At 50.4% G+C, this 20,614-nt stretch overlaps 1 protein-coding gene across 2 annotated transcripts in view; it reads right to left on the bottom strand.

Annotated features, from left to right (window-relative positions):
• Positions 1-16,757, bottom strand: part of RXRA (retinoid X receptor alpha) — a 194,199-nt gene extending 177,442 nt beyond the window's left edge. Inside the window, exon 1 of one of the 2 annotated variants that reach the window (XM_006261955.4) lies at positions 16,478-16,757. In XM_006261955.4, coding sequence (XP_006262017.1) covers positions 16,478-16,505 — 28 coding nt within the window. In that variant the 5' untranslated portion in view covers positions 16,506-16,757. The remainder of the gene's footprint in view (positions 1-16,477) is intronic. The other variant, XM_006261956.4, reaches the window with a different exon arrangement.
• Between the last annotated feature and the right edge of the window lie 3,857 nt (positions 16,758-20,614).

The following is a 20,614-nucleotide window of genomic DNA, read 5'->3' as shown; positions in this document are numbered from 1 at the left end:
CACCTCCTTGCCCTCCTCCACATTTACCCCTGGACGCTGCAGCCCCAAAGCGGCCCCTTTATTCCCCGCCACGGCTGGGTGGAGGGAGCACAGAGGCGAGCGAGTTTTGACAGCAACGAGCACGCCTCAAAGTCCAAGGGGCAGAAATAAGCTGTGGACAGACTCCTGCGGCAACAAGAGGCATTCCTGAAGCTGCCTGGCCTGTTCCTTCTCCCTGACCTGACATGGTGCAAGAGCGGAGACTCGACCTTAATTACCTCCCTTTTCACAGGCTCCTAATGATAGCCTGGAGCAAGGGGCTGACCCCAAAGGGAGGGCACCAGCTTGTTCTTTCTCTATTTGCTTTTAGGAGATTGCCATGAAACAGTGAAGGAATCCAAGTTCAGGTCTCTCTCTGATCAGGTTAAAAGTCCACAGGGGACACTTTCCTGCCGTGGACTTTAGTCTCCTACCCAAGCAGTTTCTGTTGATGGCGCATGCGGAAAAAGAGACCAGCCAGACGGAGCTACTAAAAGAAAGAGCTGGCAGCAGTTTGGGAGTGTTACCGGGACCGAATCCAACCACCCCCTGACATGAGTTTAAGCCCTATAGGGCTACTGAGTGATGTCCTGGCCCAGGGGACCAGCAAAGACATCCAGTGGGAGCTTTAAATCTCACCAACCACAAAGCCAGAAAGGGCTGCCCAGCTCCCCACATCTGGCCTGCTGCAAGCAGCTCTCCACACCACTCCGGCCCTGGTCCGGCATCATCCTCTGCCCTCGGAAATCCCTGCGAGCTCTGCTGAAGCCAGGCACGCCAGCTGAAAACCTGGTCCCAAAAGTCAAGTCTGGATGGCTGCTCCACAGCTGTTGGAAAGCAAGTCTGAATTCTGCTGCTGGCGGACACCCATCCGCATCCCAAAAACCCACTGGCACAGAGTGCATCCCTCCCCACTATCCCTTAGTGGAGGACTGAGTGGAGAGAAACAGCTAAGTGAGGAGATTTAATTTCTTTTCCGACCTTGGGGATACAGGTCCTCCATGGCAGGTTTGATTGGACCCCGAGACACATACCTGCCTGCCCCCTGCTTCCCCCGGCCCCGAGCTGGGGATAGAAAAGGCAGCATTTCTCTCAAGGGTCATCAGTCTATCCCCTTCCGCTAAGGTGACACACATGGTAAGAAGGAGCGAGTATTTACAATGTCGAAAGCATCTCCAAGCTCCATCTCTCTCCGCTTCCAAGCACACTGTACTCATAATACAATAATTGCAATGATGAATAGCCCAGAACAGCACTCCACTTCTACAGCTAACCAACAGGGCCAGGGAGGGATGGAAAGCCCTATTAGCTCGTATTCAAGACACACGCTGTATTTCACCCTTTTTTTCCCCCAATGAAATATGCAATAAAAATTACAATAATAATTAGTCTTCTACGGAACATTTCAGATCTCGGAGCATTACCGATATTAATTACAGCCTCCCCATCCACATCACTGTCTCGAAATTCAAGTCGGCAAATCACCGCGGGTCAATTGCATTTCCTAATTAGACGGATTCAAGCTTGAATCAATCGAGTCATCACTGCTGATTTTAATGGAGTTGTCTGGGCTTACACCGCTCTCAGCCACTGCAGAATTCGGTCTCTGTGACGCGTTAAGATTTGAACGGCTAAAATGCGAGGCCCAGCAGACTGTGCCAGGAGCCCACGCGAGGGCAGTTGCCCCTTGCTTTTGAAATCAGGACTCGAATTTCAAGGCGTGACATCCTGAAGTTGTCCATACTCATAATTACACGGGCAGCGGTGCACTATTTTTATATGTTGGTGGACTCGTTACTACCTTATTGGTTTGCAAGGGCCTGTTCAGGCAGAGGAATGCAATTTCTCAAACTGCATTTCCGTTTTTCTGCGTGCTTTGCTGTTAATTATCATCTAACTATTTACAGCGGGGCGTAGGGGCAGAGGAAGTGGTGTGCCCACTGTCACATGTGCAATCAGGCCCTTGAATGGTGACCATCATGGTTTGCGTCACCCTGCTCAGGTCCAGAGTGGTGCTTGCCAGAGACCGTGCTAGCACACGTGCTGCAGACGTGTCAGGCCTCTGTGTCTCCCTCTTTATAGCATGGCAGCTCGGTCGCAGCTGGAAACCCTTTACTGAGCAGCTCCCAGCAGCGAGTGGAAAAGCAGGTTGCCCAGGTGGTTTGTTACCTGGCCCTCAGCGTAGCCTCAGGGTTGCTCTGACTCACAACCTCTGTCCCTACATCCCCAAACTAATGATGCCCACAGCACCATGCCCCCCAGCCAGGTCCCTGACATGTCCCCTCCTCTGAGGACCAGTACATAAATCTGAAGCCAGCTGAGGGTGCAAAAGGGGGCAATTGCACCTGCCAAAGCCTCAGCATGACTGAAACCCAGGCCCCTTGGGTGTTTCAGAGTAGCTGCTCCATGGCAGACAGAGAAGGCCACCCTCACACTGCATGTTCAGTCCTTTGAAAAGGAAGAAGTAAAGTTTATTAAAGTAGGAGATGGGTGAGGACTTCTATATAGTCGCTGGATTTGTTGCAATCACCTGGCCATAAAGCCATTTGCTGCCCATGCCTAGAGGCCTCAGAGCCCAAGCACAGCTCTCACCTAATGGCACCGGCCCCTTCCTATAACACCTGAAGTGATGCTGCGAGTGCCCGAGCTGTGGCTGCCCATTCTCAACAGCCGCCCAGAGTGGGGTAATGCAGCCAGCTGCAGCAGTGTCGGTGAAACAGATGTACGCACATCTGGAAAGGGGACGCTCAAAGAAGGGGCGCAGGGGCTTGGGCACAGGACGAAACCTGAAATGCAGCATGAGCATGATGTAAGCCTGGTGCTTGCTGCTTTTCTTTGGAGAACTGGACCTCAGAAACCAGTGACACACAAACCAGAGTCTGGCCGCTGGAAGTGAGGGTGAAACACAAGCGATCTGCGTTTTTCAGCCCACAAAGATGTTCCCACTGACACCTTCTCCACTGACTGTTCTTCAGTCCTAATCCAGAACTGGTTGAATAGGCACTTATTGGGGATGGTTTAACATTAGTGAATCTATGCAGGAAACTGGGCCAGGTGACCCTCATGGTCCTTTCTAACCCTGTGGATCAATGATGCTCAACTAAACTCCCACGGTGGGATATGGCATTCTTCTCTCCCCCGCCTAACCTATTGAGCACTGCTGCAGTGTGTTGTTAAACAGGGCAATGCAGAATGGGCTGCATTTCTAGGATCAATGAACAGTGGTACAAATAGTCATGGACATGAAAGCAGGCCCGCATTGAGGTACCCCGCAGCTGGGGATCGATTTTCAAACAGGCTTATCTCCTTCTGAACACCCAATGTAGGGGCCAGCTGGGTGTATGCATGCACAATAGGTGCAAGGCTCATTGGAAAATCTGCAAGACTCCAAGACATTAAAAAAGATCAGTCCTGGGCTTCTACAACTACAGGAAGGCAAAAATAACTCCGGGGCCAGGGCTGCTAAAGAGCTGCTGTGGTAATCAGCTGAGGAGTGCAACCATTAGTACAAGAAGGTATCTCCGGGAAGGCTGCAAAGTGGCAGTAAATGGCTCATCAGTACATGTGCTAACACACCTCTGAGCGCTGCTTCCAGAAGAGGTAAAACCTTAAAATAAACACGAGTCTCAGCAACCCTAAAGCAGATCATGAAGTCACGCAGCATCTCAGTGCATGGTACCCACCGGGGTTTCATTCTGGTTGTTACCATCCATAAAAGTGGGTGCTTACATGAAGGTCCTGGCCCACCCCTTAAGCCTTTGATCTGAATTTCCCAGTTTGCCTGGACTGCGTTGTGTTTTTGGTGGCGGACAACAGAAGCCCACCCAATCAGTAACTTTTCTCCATACCCCAGGCCCATTATCTTCCTTTCCTTTGAATGGGTGTTTGTCTAAGGCCTCTCTACATTTACAAACAATAGTCCTGTAGCCTGCTATCTCTGGTGGTGATCTTGCTGGGTCTCCCAAGGTAAGCAAGGTCAAGCCTCCTTCCTGCTTGAATAGGAGACCTCCCAGGAAAGCTCAGGTAGCAGGGATGCTGATAGTTGCAAAGTCCTTTTTGTGCTGATGGCTGGGATCAACAATATGGTCCCCGTGACTTCAATAAAGCAAGGTTCATGGATGCCAGAGCCCCTGGGTCCCTTCACAGAGCAGCTGTGGTCCTACCACCTACACCCTGCCTCCCCCGTTCAGTCTGAGCATCCTCGGCTACTCTCCAAATTATTCTGCTTGGTTAAACAGCTGCTACACCCCCCTTCAGAGGTGGCTGCATCCCAGGAGGTGGGTACAAATCATCAGCAGAGGGTTTTTGGGGGAAAAACTGCTCTCTGCACAGAAGGCACTGCAAGCAGGAGCTGGTGCAGCTCGCCTACCCCATTTAGCACATGGAGTTTAGCTGAGGTGTGCAGAAAGCGTATGCTTGTAACAGGTTTATTCTTGTAACAGGAAGGTAGCCTGGGTGACATAAGCATGTACAGGAAAGACATTCATATCTCACAGCACAGCTACATTTCCTCTGGATTTCTTTAACCTTTCACTCCGCGCCTGATTTATGCCGCACGCCGAGGCTGCATGTGTGTAACTCCACAGTGCTGCTTGTGATTTACACCGGCGTAGGTGACAGCGGGGCTGTGCCTTTCCTCCGGGAGCTTGGGAAGATCTTGGCAGGCATTCCCCATCCAAGACCCCATCCTCAGCAAGTCTCTGAAGCGTCCCCTTGGGTAGACTGAGAGGTAAGATGAGGATAGAGTCCATTTCTGCTGCATCCTGTGTGCTGAGCCGCTGTTTACTTTGGGGGAGAGCAGACAACGTGTGATGATATACAGCCAAGGGGATCTGCCTTCCTTGCATCTGGCTGGGAGGCGGTGGACAATGCTCCCGGAGCAGTTAACGGGGGACCTGGGGGAATGGTCTGATCAAGGGGAAATCAGAGCCTGAATTTTACACTGCCTTGGAATGCAAACAAAGATGAAAGTGAGCCTGGACCCCGGCAAACAGACACCATCTGAAATAAAGAGCTAACTTCTGTGATCATTAGCAGAGGGAAGCTCTGGATGCAACTGCAAGATGCCGGCCCCCTCCTCCCTGCGCCTGACGAAGGGTGTTTGTGCTCAAAAGTTTGCCAAAAACTTTTTTCCAAACTTTTTTCAAAACTTTTTGCCAAAAACTTTTTAGTCAGTCTAAAGTTATCACATCTACCGCAAAAACCTGAACTACCTCCTCTGAATGGAAGATAAGGCCAAGCCAGGGACTCAGAGGTCAAGAAAGAAGAGCGGAGACCTGTATCTCAGAAATCAGGTCAACCCACCAAGCGGTGTAGGACCCACTCCTCCACTGTCAGAGCATGGAGGTCAATGGGCAGCACCGACATAAAGCAGCTGAAGTGAGCTCCCGGTGTCTTTGGTAGGAAATAATGTCAAGAAAAGAAACTTCAGAAGAAATCAAGGCCAGAACTCAGCTGGTACAATCCAACCACAGGCTATCAGTTGCTGTTGAATGATCCCCAGATACTCAGATCTGATCTACTGACGTCAAAGGAGCTGGGGACGCAGCGCATTCACTTCAAGAGCTAGGCCAGTTTTCATCAGAGGAGGATTTGGCCCTTGGCCTGGTGCTCCGCTAAGCTCCCGAGTGCCCTGACACTGGGACCCAGCAGCATTGCTTTGTCTTCGCTGAATTTGGGGGTTGCACCAACGCAGCATGCAATTTGAGTTTCTCCATTTCCCCATCACAGCGGGGTTTGGGGGTTGGTGTTTTAATAGCAAAGACATGGCTGTTTCCAACCAAATGCGAAGCTATGCCAAATATCACGCCTAAATGCCTTGGCAGCACCCTGGGTCAGAGTGAGCACCGCCGCCGAGGAGGATGCACAACTCACGTGGAGCCACGTGCGTGCACAACGGTGTAATCAGTACAGCAGGAGCCACGGAGAGCTGGAAACATCCCTCGGTGCCAGAGAGTGCTCTGCGGTGGCAAAGAATGGGGAAGGGAGGGCAGGATCCTGGCTGCGACTCCAGGACTTTCACCTAAGGGCCTCCTGGGTGGTAAGATTAGCTGCTGATTTCCATCCTTGGACGGATCTCAAGCATAAGGAGGAAAACATGAGACAACATCAAGAAACGCAGAAGCTTCCAGAGGAGTTCATGCGGGGTGGATAACATACCAGCGTTACGGTTAAAAGCAATCCCTTAGCTCAGACAGGCATGCACGTGAGCCCAGCTGGAAACCAAAGCTACCAAAGTATGTCTGTGCTCCCCAGCATATATGTCCCAGGGACGTGGTCCCCAGCATCAGATGAGGGTCTGTGACTAATCAAAACCTGCAAATGGTCCGAGCGCTAGTAAGCCACACCGTGTTTGCAGCCCACGTTGTCTTCTTGCATACTGATCTGTACAGCTCCTAGCACAACCGGGCTCTGATCCATCACTGCGGTTCCTTGGGGGTGCTGCTGCAACACAAAATAATTCATACGAAAGGACCACGCAGCAGCCCCCTCTCCCCACGAGGGGAAATCACTGCAGTGCAGCTTGGTGCCTTTGTCAGGCAGGGCTGCAGCCGACAGCGAGCTGAGCTTAGTGCAACCCTCCCTGCATAAGGCAGGTAGGAGCAGGAGCGGGGACCCCGTGGGCTGCATTGATTTGGGATGTTAACATCACGCCGCAATCGGCCCTGAACTTCCAACAGGTCCATTGATCTTGTTAGCTACAGTTTGCCGCTGATCACGTCTGCGCTGGGCTGGCATTCGTATGGATGCACGTGCTCCTCGCCCTTTCCCTCCGCCAGAGTCCTACGTATACAGGGTCAGATTTGTGCCTGATTACCCACACAGCCCCATTACCCAACACGGTGTGAGACATGCATATACCCCCGGGGCCACATTCACATGCTCTGCACCCCATCTTCGGCTAGGGTGCACCAGGTCTTGCTCCATTGCACTCTGCAGATCTCTGTGTCCTTCCTCCAGCTGCTAGCCCAGAAGAAGAGGCAGCAAACCAAGCCAGCAACTTAAAACCCAATTTCCGCTGGGCTGGGCATGCCACCACTAGCTGCCACCCACTCCCCCAGCAGTCCTGAGCTGCAGCCACAGCAGAAGGGAAATGAAGTTGCAAAGGTTATCGTTTCAGTGTTTGACCGAGCATAAAAAATTCAGCTCAGAAAACAAACCAAAAAAAAAAAAAAAGGATAAACAGGAGGGATCAGAGGGACGAAGAGATGCCATAAACGGAAAGACTTGCCTCCGAAATGGGTTTTCTGCTTCAAAAATAAAAATAAAAATAAACCCAACCAAGCCCTCCACAAACTGAACACATTCCAATTTCCTTAAAGAGTTCCCTAGAAAAATAAATGCCAGCTCCGCTGTAAAAGTTTATCTGCGTGCGTGTGCGTGTGTGCGGCTGCGTCTGACTCCGGCATATAGATGTCATTATTTTCATGCATCTGCCTTACCCAATTTTATTTAGTTGCTTTCTGCACCATTTCATGTTCATTCTGCTGCTGAGCTAGACAATTGCTTTATAACTCTAGGGTGCAATTTCACTGTCTGTGAGCCACACGCGCGCGCGGGTTCTGTGCTGGGACAGAACGGAGGATAACAGGCATGCTTTCCTTTCCCCCTCACCTCCCAGCCAGAAGATTTTACTTTCCATTGCCTCTTAAAAAAAAAAAAAATGTAAGAAAATTAAATTAAAATTCCAAGCCACTGTCCTTAATTCATTACGATTCAAAAAGGGAGCGCTTGGAGCGGAGGGAGGTAGAAGGAGCTATAGTGAAGAAATTGGGAGGATGCATTCGAGAGCAATTTCCTCTCTCATGCTAGGCCAATTCAGAGGGGAAGAGACTGAGACATGCTGAAGGGCAACAACCCGGGGATTCACATTTGATTTTTATGATCAATTGAACATCTTGCTGGAATAAGCGCAGGTCAAATGCTCAGGCTGGAGATGAGGTGCCAGTGCCCAAAGTCTCAGCCAGGCTGCTGAAGATGTGCTGGACTTAAGATAGTTTGGATGTCCCTGGATGGTTTTACCAAGCAGCTCCCCTTCTGCTGCCCTCAGCTAGGGTCTGGATGGGACACCCTGTTCCCATCATCATCCCTGGCTCTTCGGGAAGGCTCGCTATCGCTCCGTCGTTCTTATGCAACTGCACTGCTTCCCCGTTCGAGGCAGGATCCAGTACGAGAAGCCTTTCTGGATTATACCATACTCCGAGGATCTCCTCTTGCCCGTCTGATGGGTTCTTTCTAGCTCCCACACATTTCAAGTGACTAATACCCCGCAGCTCTTCTTCCCCATGACTCTACACACGGTCTCCAACGCTAGTGCATGGGACAGCCTTCTCCCATGCATTTCGCAGAATAGCCGAGCTTGTATCTCTCAGCTCCATCACCCAGAGATGCCTCTCGTGCCAAAGCCTTTCCATTCCTCCCCGTGCCATGAGTAGCCTCTAAAGGTGCATCATGTTGACTCTGCCATGCATTTGGGCAACACGGAGCCGCTCTATTTCCCATGCAGTTGCATCCGAGCGGCCCACAAAGCATAGAGCAAAAAAACTTTCTGGTTCAGCCCAAAATGGAGTAACAATAAGAGCCGGGTCTGCCTAGCCAACACGACTGCATCCACCCATAGCATTCCTGGCAGCTCTGAATACAAAAGGATCTCTCTCCGCCGGGTCTTGTAAACCTCCAAGGGTGTGGACGCTTCAGGGACTGAGTTTTCTCCTTTCCCTCCACCCTTCCCCCCTACCCCTATTTTTCCTTTTAAAGTCTATAAATGCTGATAAAAAAGCCAAGGCTTTACAAAGAGAAAGAGACCATGAAAAGTAACAACCAGATGGGAATCCCATTACCCTTTTTATTGGTCGCAAAAACCAGCACTGCACCTTTTATCTCTTTGCTCTGCAGCATTCACACACGCCGTTCAAGACAAGGGAAAGGGTCACGGCTCAGATGAGACCCAAATATGCAAACCATAAAGAAACCTGACCGCTAGCTGTGACGGGGTCCCCATCCCAAGGCACTTGATTCAGCCCGTTCCTCCGCGTGTCCCTGCTAGCCCTAGTGAGCAAATAACTAGCCAGAAAGGTCTCCAAAGGCAGGTTTCCACCACTTGCGGCTGAAAAGAGGTTGAGATGAACCTATAAAAATTCCAGGACACCCGATTAACAGCACTTGCCTTCTCCCCATGTATCGTCCAGGACTTCCCTGCTCCATTAACTAACCAAAACAAGAGCGGGCTGACCATCAGCTCCACAGCAGCCTTGTGAACCTGACTGTAGTGCGACGAGTCTTTAAAAAAATGAAAAAAATCAGGAAATTGGGTTTTAAAAAACTGGGGGGTTTCCAAATAAAAATAATATTAGTTGGGTATTTTTTTTTCTTTGCCCTCCATGTATTGAGCCTTTAAGTGGCCCTTTGGGCAGAGGTTCACCATGAGTGATACAGCTTGCTGTCGAGAAAAGAAAAGGCAGCATCACATGACTCCCCAAAATCACGTGACTCCAGAAACCGGGTGCTTAAGCAATGCATCAAATACCAGGGGACTGTGATGAAATCATGAGCTGGCAGGATTGCCCACCCAGGCACCAAAATCCATTTATTTTCCCAACAATGCAGAAAAAAAGCTGGACTCTGACCCCAGTTATACCAACGCGTAGCTTCGCCTACCTTGAGCTTGTTCCTGCCTGCGTACAAGTTCACGATCAAAATCCACGTGTGCCTGGGGTCCACTGAGGGGTCTAGAAACTTGCTGGTGTTGATCTATACGGGTCCATGGACTTCAGTCAAGCTACAGGTGAGGAGTGGTCCATGACATTTTACTTGACGGTCTAAAAAGAGACTCATCTGTGCGGGACTTTGCAGGCTCAGTGCAGCAAATCTCAGAGCATTCACCCTGATGCAGCAGAGGCAGCATTTAAAACGGGGCTCGAATAGCAGGCTGGCCTCTTTAGAGGAATAAACCTCATTTCTCATCTCTTCCACTCAGCCTCCAAGGTTTCAGCCATGACACTGGGCACAAAAGCTCTGCATCCCTGTGCCCACCTGGGCAGGGGAAAAGCAAATGCTATGATTTGTAACCACTATTGCTAGGGGAATTAAAAAAGACCAACCTGGTCCCGGCTACCACCAGACAGACCCAAGACCCGGTGACTCTGCTGAACTGATCTTCCTTTTACACAGGTAAAGCAGCGGACGTACCGTCCAAGTCCTTGGAGTTTATCACACGCTCCGAAAAGAAAACCAGAGTAAATGTTGAGATGAACCATCATTTCCATCGGGGGAAAAAAAATGGTTTCTGTTCAGTTGCTTTCTCAACCCCCAAAAAACCACCTCCAAATGGACAGAAAGACCCGCTTCCGATACAATGGGATGTCCAAAACGTTTCGGCTGAAATTTTCCAGGTAGCTCAAGCTGCCGCCTCGAGTGGGGAAATTTTGGAGGGTTTTTAAATTCTTATGTACGATTAGTCTTTCAAGTGCTTTGCCCGCCCTGGATGTCAAGAGGGCTTTGGGGAGAGACGACCGACCCTCCCTCCCTCTCCGCTCTCCCTCCAGGCATCCGCTTTTCTTTAAGAAGCGGGAGGAGGGGGAGAGAATAAGAGACATGCAAAGAAAATGTCAGAAAGCTGCTTTTGTTTATGTGTGTCAAATGTTCAAAGTTATCCCACAGCCCGGCCTTTAAATGTAATAAAAGACGGCAACTACTGACAAAAACAATTAGAATAAAACCACCCAGGGAGCCTCCCCATTACTTTGTAGTTATGGTAAGGTTTAAAACCCACCTGGGCCTTTTAGGAAGCATTAGGGGAAACTCTCCGGCTGGGCTGGATCCTGCCTTGATAAACGGCCTCGTTCTGCAGAGCGCCTTTCTATTCATAAAATCGCAGACCCCGGCCAGAAACGCAGGCTTGCGCCTAAGGGACTGGAGAGGTCTGGGTTTAATTACCATGTCGACCTCAATCTCGGTGTGAGACCTAGGGCAAATCAGTTAATTTGGCTGCACCTTAGGTTCCCTCGCTCCAGAATCGGGAAACGGCTAGCTCCTCGCCGCGCACGGTGCCGTGCCCAGAAAATGCACTGAATCGACAACGATGGAGCTGCAAAACGGGGAAGCAGAAGTCCTGCGAGGTCACCAACCAGCGCCCACTGCATTGCTTCATTCAGCCCAAGTTGAAGTATATTGGCCGCAGAAAAGCTGAGCACGGCTTAGGACCAGAGTCAGTATTCCTGGCTCCGCCACTGCCCTGCTTGCGTGGCCTTGGTCAAGTTCCTCAAATCTATGTTTGCACAGCGTGGGGGGGGCCCTGACGTATGCTGGGGTGTCCCACCACTCCCCAAATGTCAATAATATCTTCACTAACTTCCAGGCCAGGAACACATGCAAAATTTGGGGCTAACCATAAGCTCCTACAACTCCCCCAAAGAACCTTTCGGCCTCGAACTGAACGCCTGGAGGTGCGCAGCGTAGGAACCCGCTCCTGCCTCCCAAGGATGTAACACGAACCCGACGTTTGGAGAAGTCCACACCGCCCGCGTGGGTCTCAGGGGCGGTGACACCCGCCGAATCCCAGAGACCTGCTCTCCTCCCGCTAGGCGCATGGCGCCGACCGTTTCTTGTGTTTGTTGATCTTTGTTCGCGGTGCTGTGAAAAAATTCGGACGGGTGGCAGAACCGCGGCCCAAGGGAATCCGCCCTCCCCTTCTCCCATAAAACAATACTCGGAGGAAAAGTATTTTTTAACCCATTTCTTCAAAAATATTTATCTTTGCATTCAAAGGTCTGTGGGACAAAGCTGGGGTATGTTTCTCCAGCGAGATGTTTTGATTCTCCCTTGCTTTGACAGGATCAAAATGCCAATAATAATATTTGCAGTGAATAACTAACATTCTGTGGCTTTCTCTCTCCCGCTCGCTTTTACATAAATAAAATGCCCTAAATAAGAGACGTGCAGATCCTGCTCTTGGAGAGTAAATATATGGAGTAGATCCACCCGTAGAGCTGGAGCGGGTCTCTCCGTCGCCTATAGCAGAGATCACGGTCCAGATCCAGGGTTCTTATAGTCAGGAGAATACCTTTCCAGCTGGAAACCTTTTGCACGTGTCAAGCGTGGCCCTTTTGCACGCGTCAAGTGTGGTGTAAAGCCCGTGTAAAGCCAGAAGGCACTCAAATAGCACTGTCCTGGGTTTTAACCTGAAAACCCCTCTCTCGTGTTCCTCCAGGACCTGAACCTATGTCTCAGCAGCCCTCTCGCAGCGATGCTGAGGACACCCCAAGTCCCTGGTGCTTACAAGGAAGCTCAATAAAGCAACTAGCATCATCCAGAATGACACATTTTAGTTGCTGTGAGCAAAATAGCATTTTACAAGGACAAAAATTCGGTGAAATATCAGTTTCCTGGCTTTTATTCCATCAAATAAACTCTCCCCTCCCTGCCCCCTTACGCCCTTTTTTTCCCCTCTAACTTTCCTTTCTTTTTGCCCTTTTTTAGTGGCAAAGAGGGAAAAAAGAAAGAATGGGAGGAAACTATTAAAAAACCAAGAAAGGAAAATCAAGGAAAAAAAACAAATTCCCCGGGTTGTATGAAGCTGGCGCTTCTCCAGTGCTCGGAAAAAATCTTTTTAAATGGTCATGCTTTTTTTGCCATCTTTCTCCCGCTGTTTATCAGGCCCGAGTCTCTGAAGTTAGGACTGGGCCGTTGTGTCATCCCAGTCTCCAACCCGAGGCGGGCTGACGGCTCTCATCCAAGGTACCTTTGCATCCGTCCAAGGCAACCTGCCACAAAGTTGTGCCCAAGGCCCAGGCTCAGATGCACGGTGACCTGGGCCCAGCTGGGCAGGGATGCAGATGCCCTCCGGAAGTCGGCGTGCTGCTTTCTGAGCTCGACCCTGCCAGCGTCTCGCCCACCCTCATCCCGTGCAAAACAAACCTGACTCATGTGTTACCTCTGGCTGCGTTTGATTCTGCAGTTTCTGGGATGGCCAGGTCTAAGGCCACATCCTGAGCAGCTGTGACTGTCCCTGGCAGAGCAGTTGAGTCGGGAAAAGCGACTTCATGAACACGGCCACCAAATGAACCGACCGACTCGGTGACCCCAGGGAACGGGCAGCTTAGGATTCAATGACCGTCTCAAACGCTGATTAACTGTTTCTTTCCTCGGACAGTTTGGCACTCGAGTGCGAGCTCCCTCTGTGCACCTGTTCCACAAAAGCAACTACAAGCACCTAGGATGGCTCGAGGGATCAACACGAAGAGGATGAAAGCAGGCACCGGAGTGGGCACCAAGCAAAACAGACCAAGCCAAACAGAAAAAGAGATTCGTTTTGCATTTCTATTCTGCTTATCAAACTCTCCCTATCTTAGCACAACCCCAACTCATGCCGCACGTGTATCTGTAATCTCGCCCCAGCAGACTCTGAGAGCGTGCACGATAACATCCTCTTGGCTTTCTCCTCCGGGGGCTTATTCCAGTGACTGGTCATTTAATGTCCTGTAAAAGCCGCGGCCGGCTACTGCGGAAGCCAACATGAAGAGGCCGTGCAGGGACGGGGAATGGAGAGACGCACTCGGAGAGCCTCAGGATGGTTAGAAGATCCCACCGCACGCTTTGGACTCTCCGAAGTTTCTTCCTGATGCTCCCGGGACCGAAGAGAGAAATTAAATCGCAGTATTTAAAGAACCTAGCTCCGGCCTCATGTATTCAAGTGACATCAGTGGGGTTACACGAGTCTAACCGAGGGCAGAATTTGGCCAGAAGCCTTTACTTATCCTCTTTAGGCCAAAGTCAGTCCCGGCGAGATTTCGATGGAGCTACACAGTAACTGAGACATGAATTTGGCCTTTTCCCAGCCTGCAAGCATCCAACTGAGGTCCCTACTGGTTTGCAGGGAATACAGGAACTGCACGATCTGATTTTCCATAATTCACCCTCGATTGCAACTGCCAGCTTCCCCGGCCATCGCTCTCACGAGCGGCAGAGTTGCCAAAACGCTCTCGTGCTCCGCGGGTAGAAGTCAGTCGCTTTCCCCTCGTTCGTACCAATCAGACCTCTAATAGGGACAGCCGCCCCCGCGGCCCCGCCAGATGATGCTCCGGGGGCTTTGCGAAGACTCGGGGAGGTTTCTCCCCCTTTTTTTCTTACGCCCCTTTTTTGGGAATCCAGGCCGCTGTCCATGCTTGCCGGGTGGCCAAAAAGGGAGCCAGTCCGAGACTTGCGATGCTCTCTGTTATCCTGCAAATACTGCAATTTGGTCCTAAAGGCGGGTGACAAAATGCACCCCCCCCCGATCAAGCACGGAAATCTCTTGCACCCGCACATAGCGTCGCTCACGCGTGTGAAACAGCTCCAGAGAGCAGCTAAATCCTCTAGCAAACAATAAGGGCTTGCTTTTATTTCCCCCTTTTGCCACATTGAGCTAGCGCTGCGATTTCCTTCCAATGTCCAGCAAGGCCGACCCTCCCTGCTCTGCCGACAAGCGTGGGCCAGTGCCCGCAGCAGCAAACCAGCCTACTTTTCCCCCCAGGAGTTTACACATCACCTGTTTGTGGTGTGAAAAATAAAAATCCCAACACAAATCACCAGCCTGTTTCCCCCGCCCTCCCCCCCAAATTCAAATCAAAGGACTCATACCAAAACATGTAATGAGCACATACAGTTCTCAGCTAAAAAAACCTCTCCGGTACCACCAAAAACATTTATATAGATTTATGACCCAAGCCTCCCAGGGAAAGCAAAGGCAGTTTCGACTTTGTCTTCATCAGGAGGATCAAAGGAAATATAAATAACCTACCAAGCCACAAATAAAATGAAGGTATGGGTGTAAAGATAGTGCCGTGGTATCAGCGGAAAAGGCTTTTCTGTATGGTTTCATTTGACCTGCCCTAAAATGAATCAGTTTGAGTGAATGCAGGGCGAGATTTTTGTGGGTGCCGAGCTACAGAAGAGACGGTGCCACCCAGCACAGTAACGCGGGCACGTCAGCCCAGCGGCATTTTTATCTCCCAACAAAATCAAGAGAGGGTCACAGTAAAAATGTAATGGTTTTTAGCAATGCAGCAGCATGTCTAGAGGGCGAGCCCTGGCCCGGCTGATATCGGTCTCCAAAACTCCCGTGCCCTGTGTTTTTTCCCCTTGCTTCTTAGTATTTGGCAGTAAATGAACAGAAACTTGCATTAAATGTAATAGTGCCGCTGTGAGCAATGCATCGCAGCCACCCAAAAACCAGGGAAATTCAGATTTCGGGCTAATGCACTCATCTCGATACGTGGTGCTGCGGTTCACGTCAGATGCCTGGCAAGCCCTGGCATCCCGTGAATACCCTGGGACAACTTGCCAGCAGAAGAGGGCTGGAGTTGAGGTGAGTTGGAGCTAACTTTTTCTTTTTCCTTTTTTTTTTTTTAAATGCTGCGCTCTGGGAAGAGCGTGAAGCCGCCGTGCTTGTGCTGAAACGGAGATGCGAGGCGGCCTTTAGCCTGACAAGCCAAGACTTGACTCGGTCCCTGAGACGCTGGCAACCTCCAGCTGGAAATACATTTAAAACACGCTGCAAAATAAGTAAATAAATCAAAACCAGCCCAGGCCGTCAGGTGCGGAGGGCTCCCGGCGGCAAAGAAAAACCAAGGCAGATGCCCCCGCCGTCCATCCACCTTCCAGATCCCAGCTTTGCTGTCAAGGCGTACGACGCGGGCACCTTTAACCTTACCAATTACATTTATCTCTGCCAGACTGCACACTGGAAATGCCTCCAGAGGCAGCGGGGAGGGCAAAAGGGGGAAAAGAACAAGGGGGGGAAAAAAAAGAAAGGAGGGGACCAACCCCATCAATAAAGACAAGAAGGAGGGGGAAAAATAAAATGTCCCGGGGGGACATTATGACACACGCAAACCCAGTGCAACACAGACACAAGCTCGGAGCTGCTGCTGCCGTGTCTTGTGCATTTGCTTCCAGCCAGGCACCTTGGAGCTGAGTCTCAGCCCCCACTTTTCCAGACTGCTTCCCTGCTCTCCCGTCTCCTCCGGCTCTACTCAGCTTCTGCCCACGTTTGCAAAGCCCCATCCCCTCCACCCCAAGCAGCACTTTTTCCCACCCCCTCCCTGGGATCAGTAAAGAAATTAAACCCCCCACAACTCTCCCCCTTGCTCCTGTCCACCCTCCCCAGCTGGGCAGCAGCATAACCCGGGATTCCCAGCTACAAATGCAGGGAAAGCCTTGCAAAGGGGAGGCTGGAAGAAGGTCCCCCCCTCCGCTGTCCAGCCGGGAAACTGCCACCAACTCCCAGCTGCCCCAGGGCTGCTGCACCCCCAGACCCCAAATCCAGCACTTCCCCCCTCCCCTTCGCCCCCAGATTGGCAAGGGAATCGACGCCAAAAAAAATTTTTAAAAATTCAAGGAAAATTAACCAAACATCAAGAAATAAAATTCCAGAAATAAAAAACTGGAAAAAAATCAAGAAAAGCTTTGCAAAGCGACTCACCCAGTGGCAGGAAATGTTTGGTGTCCATCGCTGGTGTTTAACTCATGCCAGAGGCTGGGGGGACGATGGGGAAGCCCAAAAGGGGGAGGGAGAAATCAAAGCAAAAAAAAAAAAGAGAGAGGAAAAAATAAAAGAAGAAAGGATCAGAAGCAAGAGCTGGAAAGCAAAAGGCAAAGGGGGAAGAGAGCAGGACACACGCGCCTAGAAAATCCAGTGACAATGCGTGGAAGGCCAAGGCAGAGGGAGTTGTTTCAAACTCGCCCAACAATGTAACTAAAGTACTTGTGTCTGTGCGGCTCTCTATGCCAACTACAGGAGCTGAAATGCAAAGGGGACCCCGGCAGGGGGGAGCGGGACGGCCAACCCGCCAGCAGCGACAGCTGCCACTGCCCCCAGCCCCTGGCAAAGGGGCTGCAGCTCCGCCTGGTTCCCCCGTGGCCTGGCATGGGGGTGGCGGCGGGGTGGGCATCCTCCCAAGGATGCCGCTGGCATGGCTCAGGCTCCCGACAAGCGCCAGGACAGCAGGCAGCGGCCCAGGCGGGCAGCGCGCCCTGCAGATGTGAAGAAAGGATTAGGGAAAGGATAAAGGAGAAGATTATCAAGGGAAAAGGTGGGCAAGGGGCCAAGATCGCAGACCCCTCTGTCCAGTTAGAGGCTTAAGCATCAGGGCCGGTGCGCAGATGGGGGCCGGTGCTTTTGCGGGGTCGGTTTCAAGGGTATTGGGAACTCCAGTCCGATTTGGGCACCTTTGCAGTCAGGTCGTCTCAAGCCCTTTCATCCAGCCAGGGGGATGAATGTCCACCCATGTCCAGAGCCAGCAGCTAGAGAGGGATGGGGCTGGCATCTTATCTGCCCACCTATGACCCCCCCCCTGCCAGCCCGTCAAGCCCAGAGGCCCAGTTTGTAATGCCTGAGCCCGTCTTTCCCCTAGGACCTCACCAGCATGGAGTAGAGCGCCACTATTTCGGTGGGACAACTCACGCGAGCGAAGGGCACAAGCGCCCATCAAAGCATTGCATGCTCGTGGGAATATAGGGCTTTCCTGTTTGTCAGGAAGTTTTGGAAAACTCTCAGCCTTACAGAGAAAAACAATGGATGCAGAAGTAGATAAGACACCCTACGCTGTCCGTTCAGTGGGTATAGATATGCACACCCACACTAGAAAACCTGCTGACGTCCCAACGCAAGCCACGAAGCTCAAAGTGTAGGAAGGCACCAGGTCCTGCCAGTCTGTGAATTCGATGTTCAAGGGGTTTCAGTTTTGGGCAAAATCCAACTGCTCTTTGAAAACAGTTTATTTCATTTCCTGTAAACCACATACAAGTCAATAACTGTTTGTGGGGGCATGCGGTTGATCTGAGAACTCACGTACCCACGTGCCACCGTCACAGCCTTTCAGGTGCAAACCTCCCCTCTGCTTTTAACTGTGTCTGTGCTGTGTGCCTGCTAGCCAGCTCTCAGAAAGGATGCTCAGCCCTTTCAGCACGTGTATGAGCGACTGGATGGACCAAAACCAAAACCACTTCACTCTGCATGTTAAATATCATACTGACCCCTTCCACGGAGGGCCACAGAGAGTATAACAAATAGGCTTATTCCAGGGGTTGCAATCACTCGCAGACTGTGGGGACACGCATGCAATGAGTGACATGAGAGCACACAAAGTCCAAAATGACAGAGAACAACTGTTTTGTCTGAACTCAGGCTCACACCGATACGTTGGGTGGGAAGTGGTCTGTAAAAGCACCACGGAGATGTGAGTCCAGGACCCCCAACCCACCTGCCTGGTTTTCTTGCAATAGAGCAGAGTACTCAGGGGAGGGCAGCTCTGGGTGGGAAGGACCGTATGATCCAGCCCTGGCTTGGTAAGGAAAATTTGCTTAATGTACAAGTTATAAAATCATAGAAAATGAAGTATGCCCCAACCTACAAACCATTTTCATTGCTGTGGGTGGTGCCGCTATCTGTCCGCCTGCCCATCACCCTTGGCACCCTGCTTTCTGTCCATCTACCTTGTGCCCAGTATTTGAGTCTCTCTAAGTGAGGATAGGGAAGGCCAAGTTAATTTACAACTCCAGCTGCTCCAGCAAAGTCTCCAGTGGGCTTGTGTCCGGGGCAGGGACTTGCCTTCCCTTCTGTGCAGAGTAAGGCAGGGGTTGAAATCACAGCCACGCAGTCACGTGTGGGGCAGAGACCTGCCAAACACCAGCAGCATCCCCATCCAGACAGCTCGAAAACATCCTCCCCTCCTTCTCCTGCCCAACAAGTAATAGCAACACCTTACAATTCATCAGCTTTAATTACAGCAGGAATTAAAAATACCAACAGGCCCCTTTCCATGTCAGAAGCAAACAGCTGCAAAGTGACACTCATTCAGAAGTTAAAGCAAAGTCAAGTACCTCAATCCTTTTTATCCTCTGCTCCTGTAATTTAAGCATGCCCAAACAGATTTTGGTACGTGTGTGTTTATAACCAGTAACTTCATTTGCTCCCGGGCTGGGACTTTGCATGCCAAGTTTCATCTCCAAGTCAGTTTTTTATGGCTGAGTTATTTTAACTCCTGAGAAAAAAATTATAAATGGGTGGTAGGGTATTAGAGAAACTCAAGTTCAATGTTTCTGTCTGCTTGCTGCTGTTGGAAAGTCAGAGATTTAGTACGTGCATGTGTTCAACACCCAGCCATGCAAAAGCAGAGATCAATTTAAATAAATCTGAAGTAAGTTATAATCAATTGTGTCTCCATGCACTAATATAACAAGGGTTAAACTAATTTATATGGCCAATGAACCCCTGGCCTTCTTTGGAGCGATGAAGGGAAATGTGTGTGACTGCAGAGAGATTCAAATTTCCCTTTCGCTGAAAGCACCATTCCAGTCAAAGGGGTCACGGCAATGCAAGAGAAAGAGAGATCTGAACCAGTATGAATTTGCATGTGTTTGTGTAGATGGATGGAGGGACAAAGAGGGAATAATGGGCCAAACCATTGGCTGGCATCAATAAGATGCATCACTATCACATACCAGCTGAGGATCCGGTCCCAAACTTCGTCCCAAAGCAGAAAGCATATGCAAAACACACAATGTACACGGATCATTAGACTCCCTACCGAAAATACACCTTCGTAGGCTATAAAATATGGAACCACCGTAACTCGTGTACTTCACACTCCCCTCCTGCCAAGCTGTTAAGAGCAAATTAAATTTCTCCCTAACCAGCCTGTAAGAATTCACGTTAAATGTGGATCTAAATGTTAATTGCAGTGACAAGCACAGGCCTAATCCTGCACGTCTTACTCGGGTGAAACTCCCAGAGCAGGCAATGGGACTTTGGCCCCTGAATGAGACAGCTGGATGAGGTCCCATATTTGCATCTCTTTAGGATGCCAGAAGGTATCAGGGATATTTCTCTAGTTACAGACCTTTTTTTTCCCCCTCACCTGTGAATTTTAATGTGCCTATTACTTTAATAAGCTCTACCAGGCCCCTGTGTGCCACAATGAACTCTGGTTTTGTACTTCTTAGGGGAGGACTTAAATAATTTAAAAAATAAGCTTGCTTTTCTAGGTCTTTGGCTTGTACGTCTGCTTGGCGCTGGGGCGTCTCGACGTTCTGACGCTGCGCGAGAGGAAGCTGGCCTCTCAAATATGGCCAGTGCTGCTTGCTATCTTTGCCCCTTCTTGGCTCTCTCCTAAATAACTTGAATGTCAGAAGCCGCGAGGATCACATACCGCAGAATAACAGCTCCTACAGTGGCTCTTTGCTCATGGTTAGGAACATCTTGTTCACCAACGAAGTGAGGGAAATGCGTTTTCCTGCTGTGCTTAGCTGCGAAACCTTGCAATGGCTGAGGACGGGATCAGTAGATGCAACCCTACCTGGCACAAGCTCTCTCTCTATGGCCTCTCTCTATGTTCTAGATATTTAAGGGAAAATTCAAAAGAGGGATTGGGTGTCCAGATCAATTAGGTGGCTTTGAACAGCACAGCCTCAAGTACCCTACTTTCCCACATACAACACGCACCTTTTCCCCAAAAACCAGCGGCTGGAACTTGGAGCATGCATTATATCTGGGAAATACGGTAAGAGCAGGTTCTGCCGCTAGCTGGCTGAAACCCAAACTCGACAGTGAACAGGCTTA

The sequence above is a fragment of the Alligator mississippiensis genome, chromosome 12 (genome assembly GCF_030867095.1).
Source record: "Alligator mississippiensis isolate rAllMis1 chromosome 12, rAllMis1, whole genome shotgun sequence".
NCBI lineage: Eukaryota > Metazoa > Chordata > Crocodylia > Alligatoridae > Alligator > Alligator mississippiensis.
The sequence above is the reverse complement of the archived record's forward strand: the minus strand, read 5'-3'. Positions and strand labels throughout refer to the sequence as shown.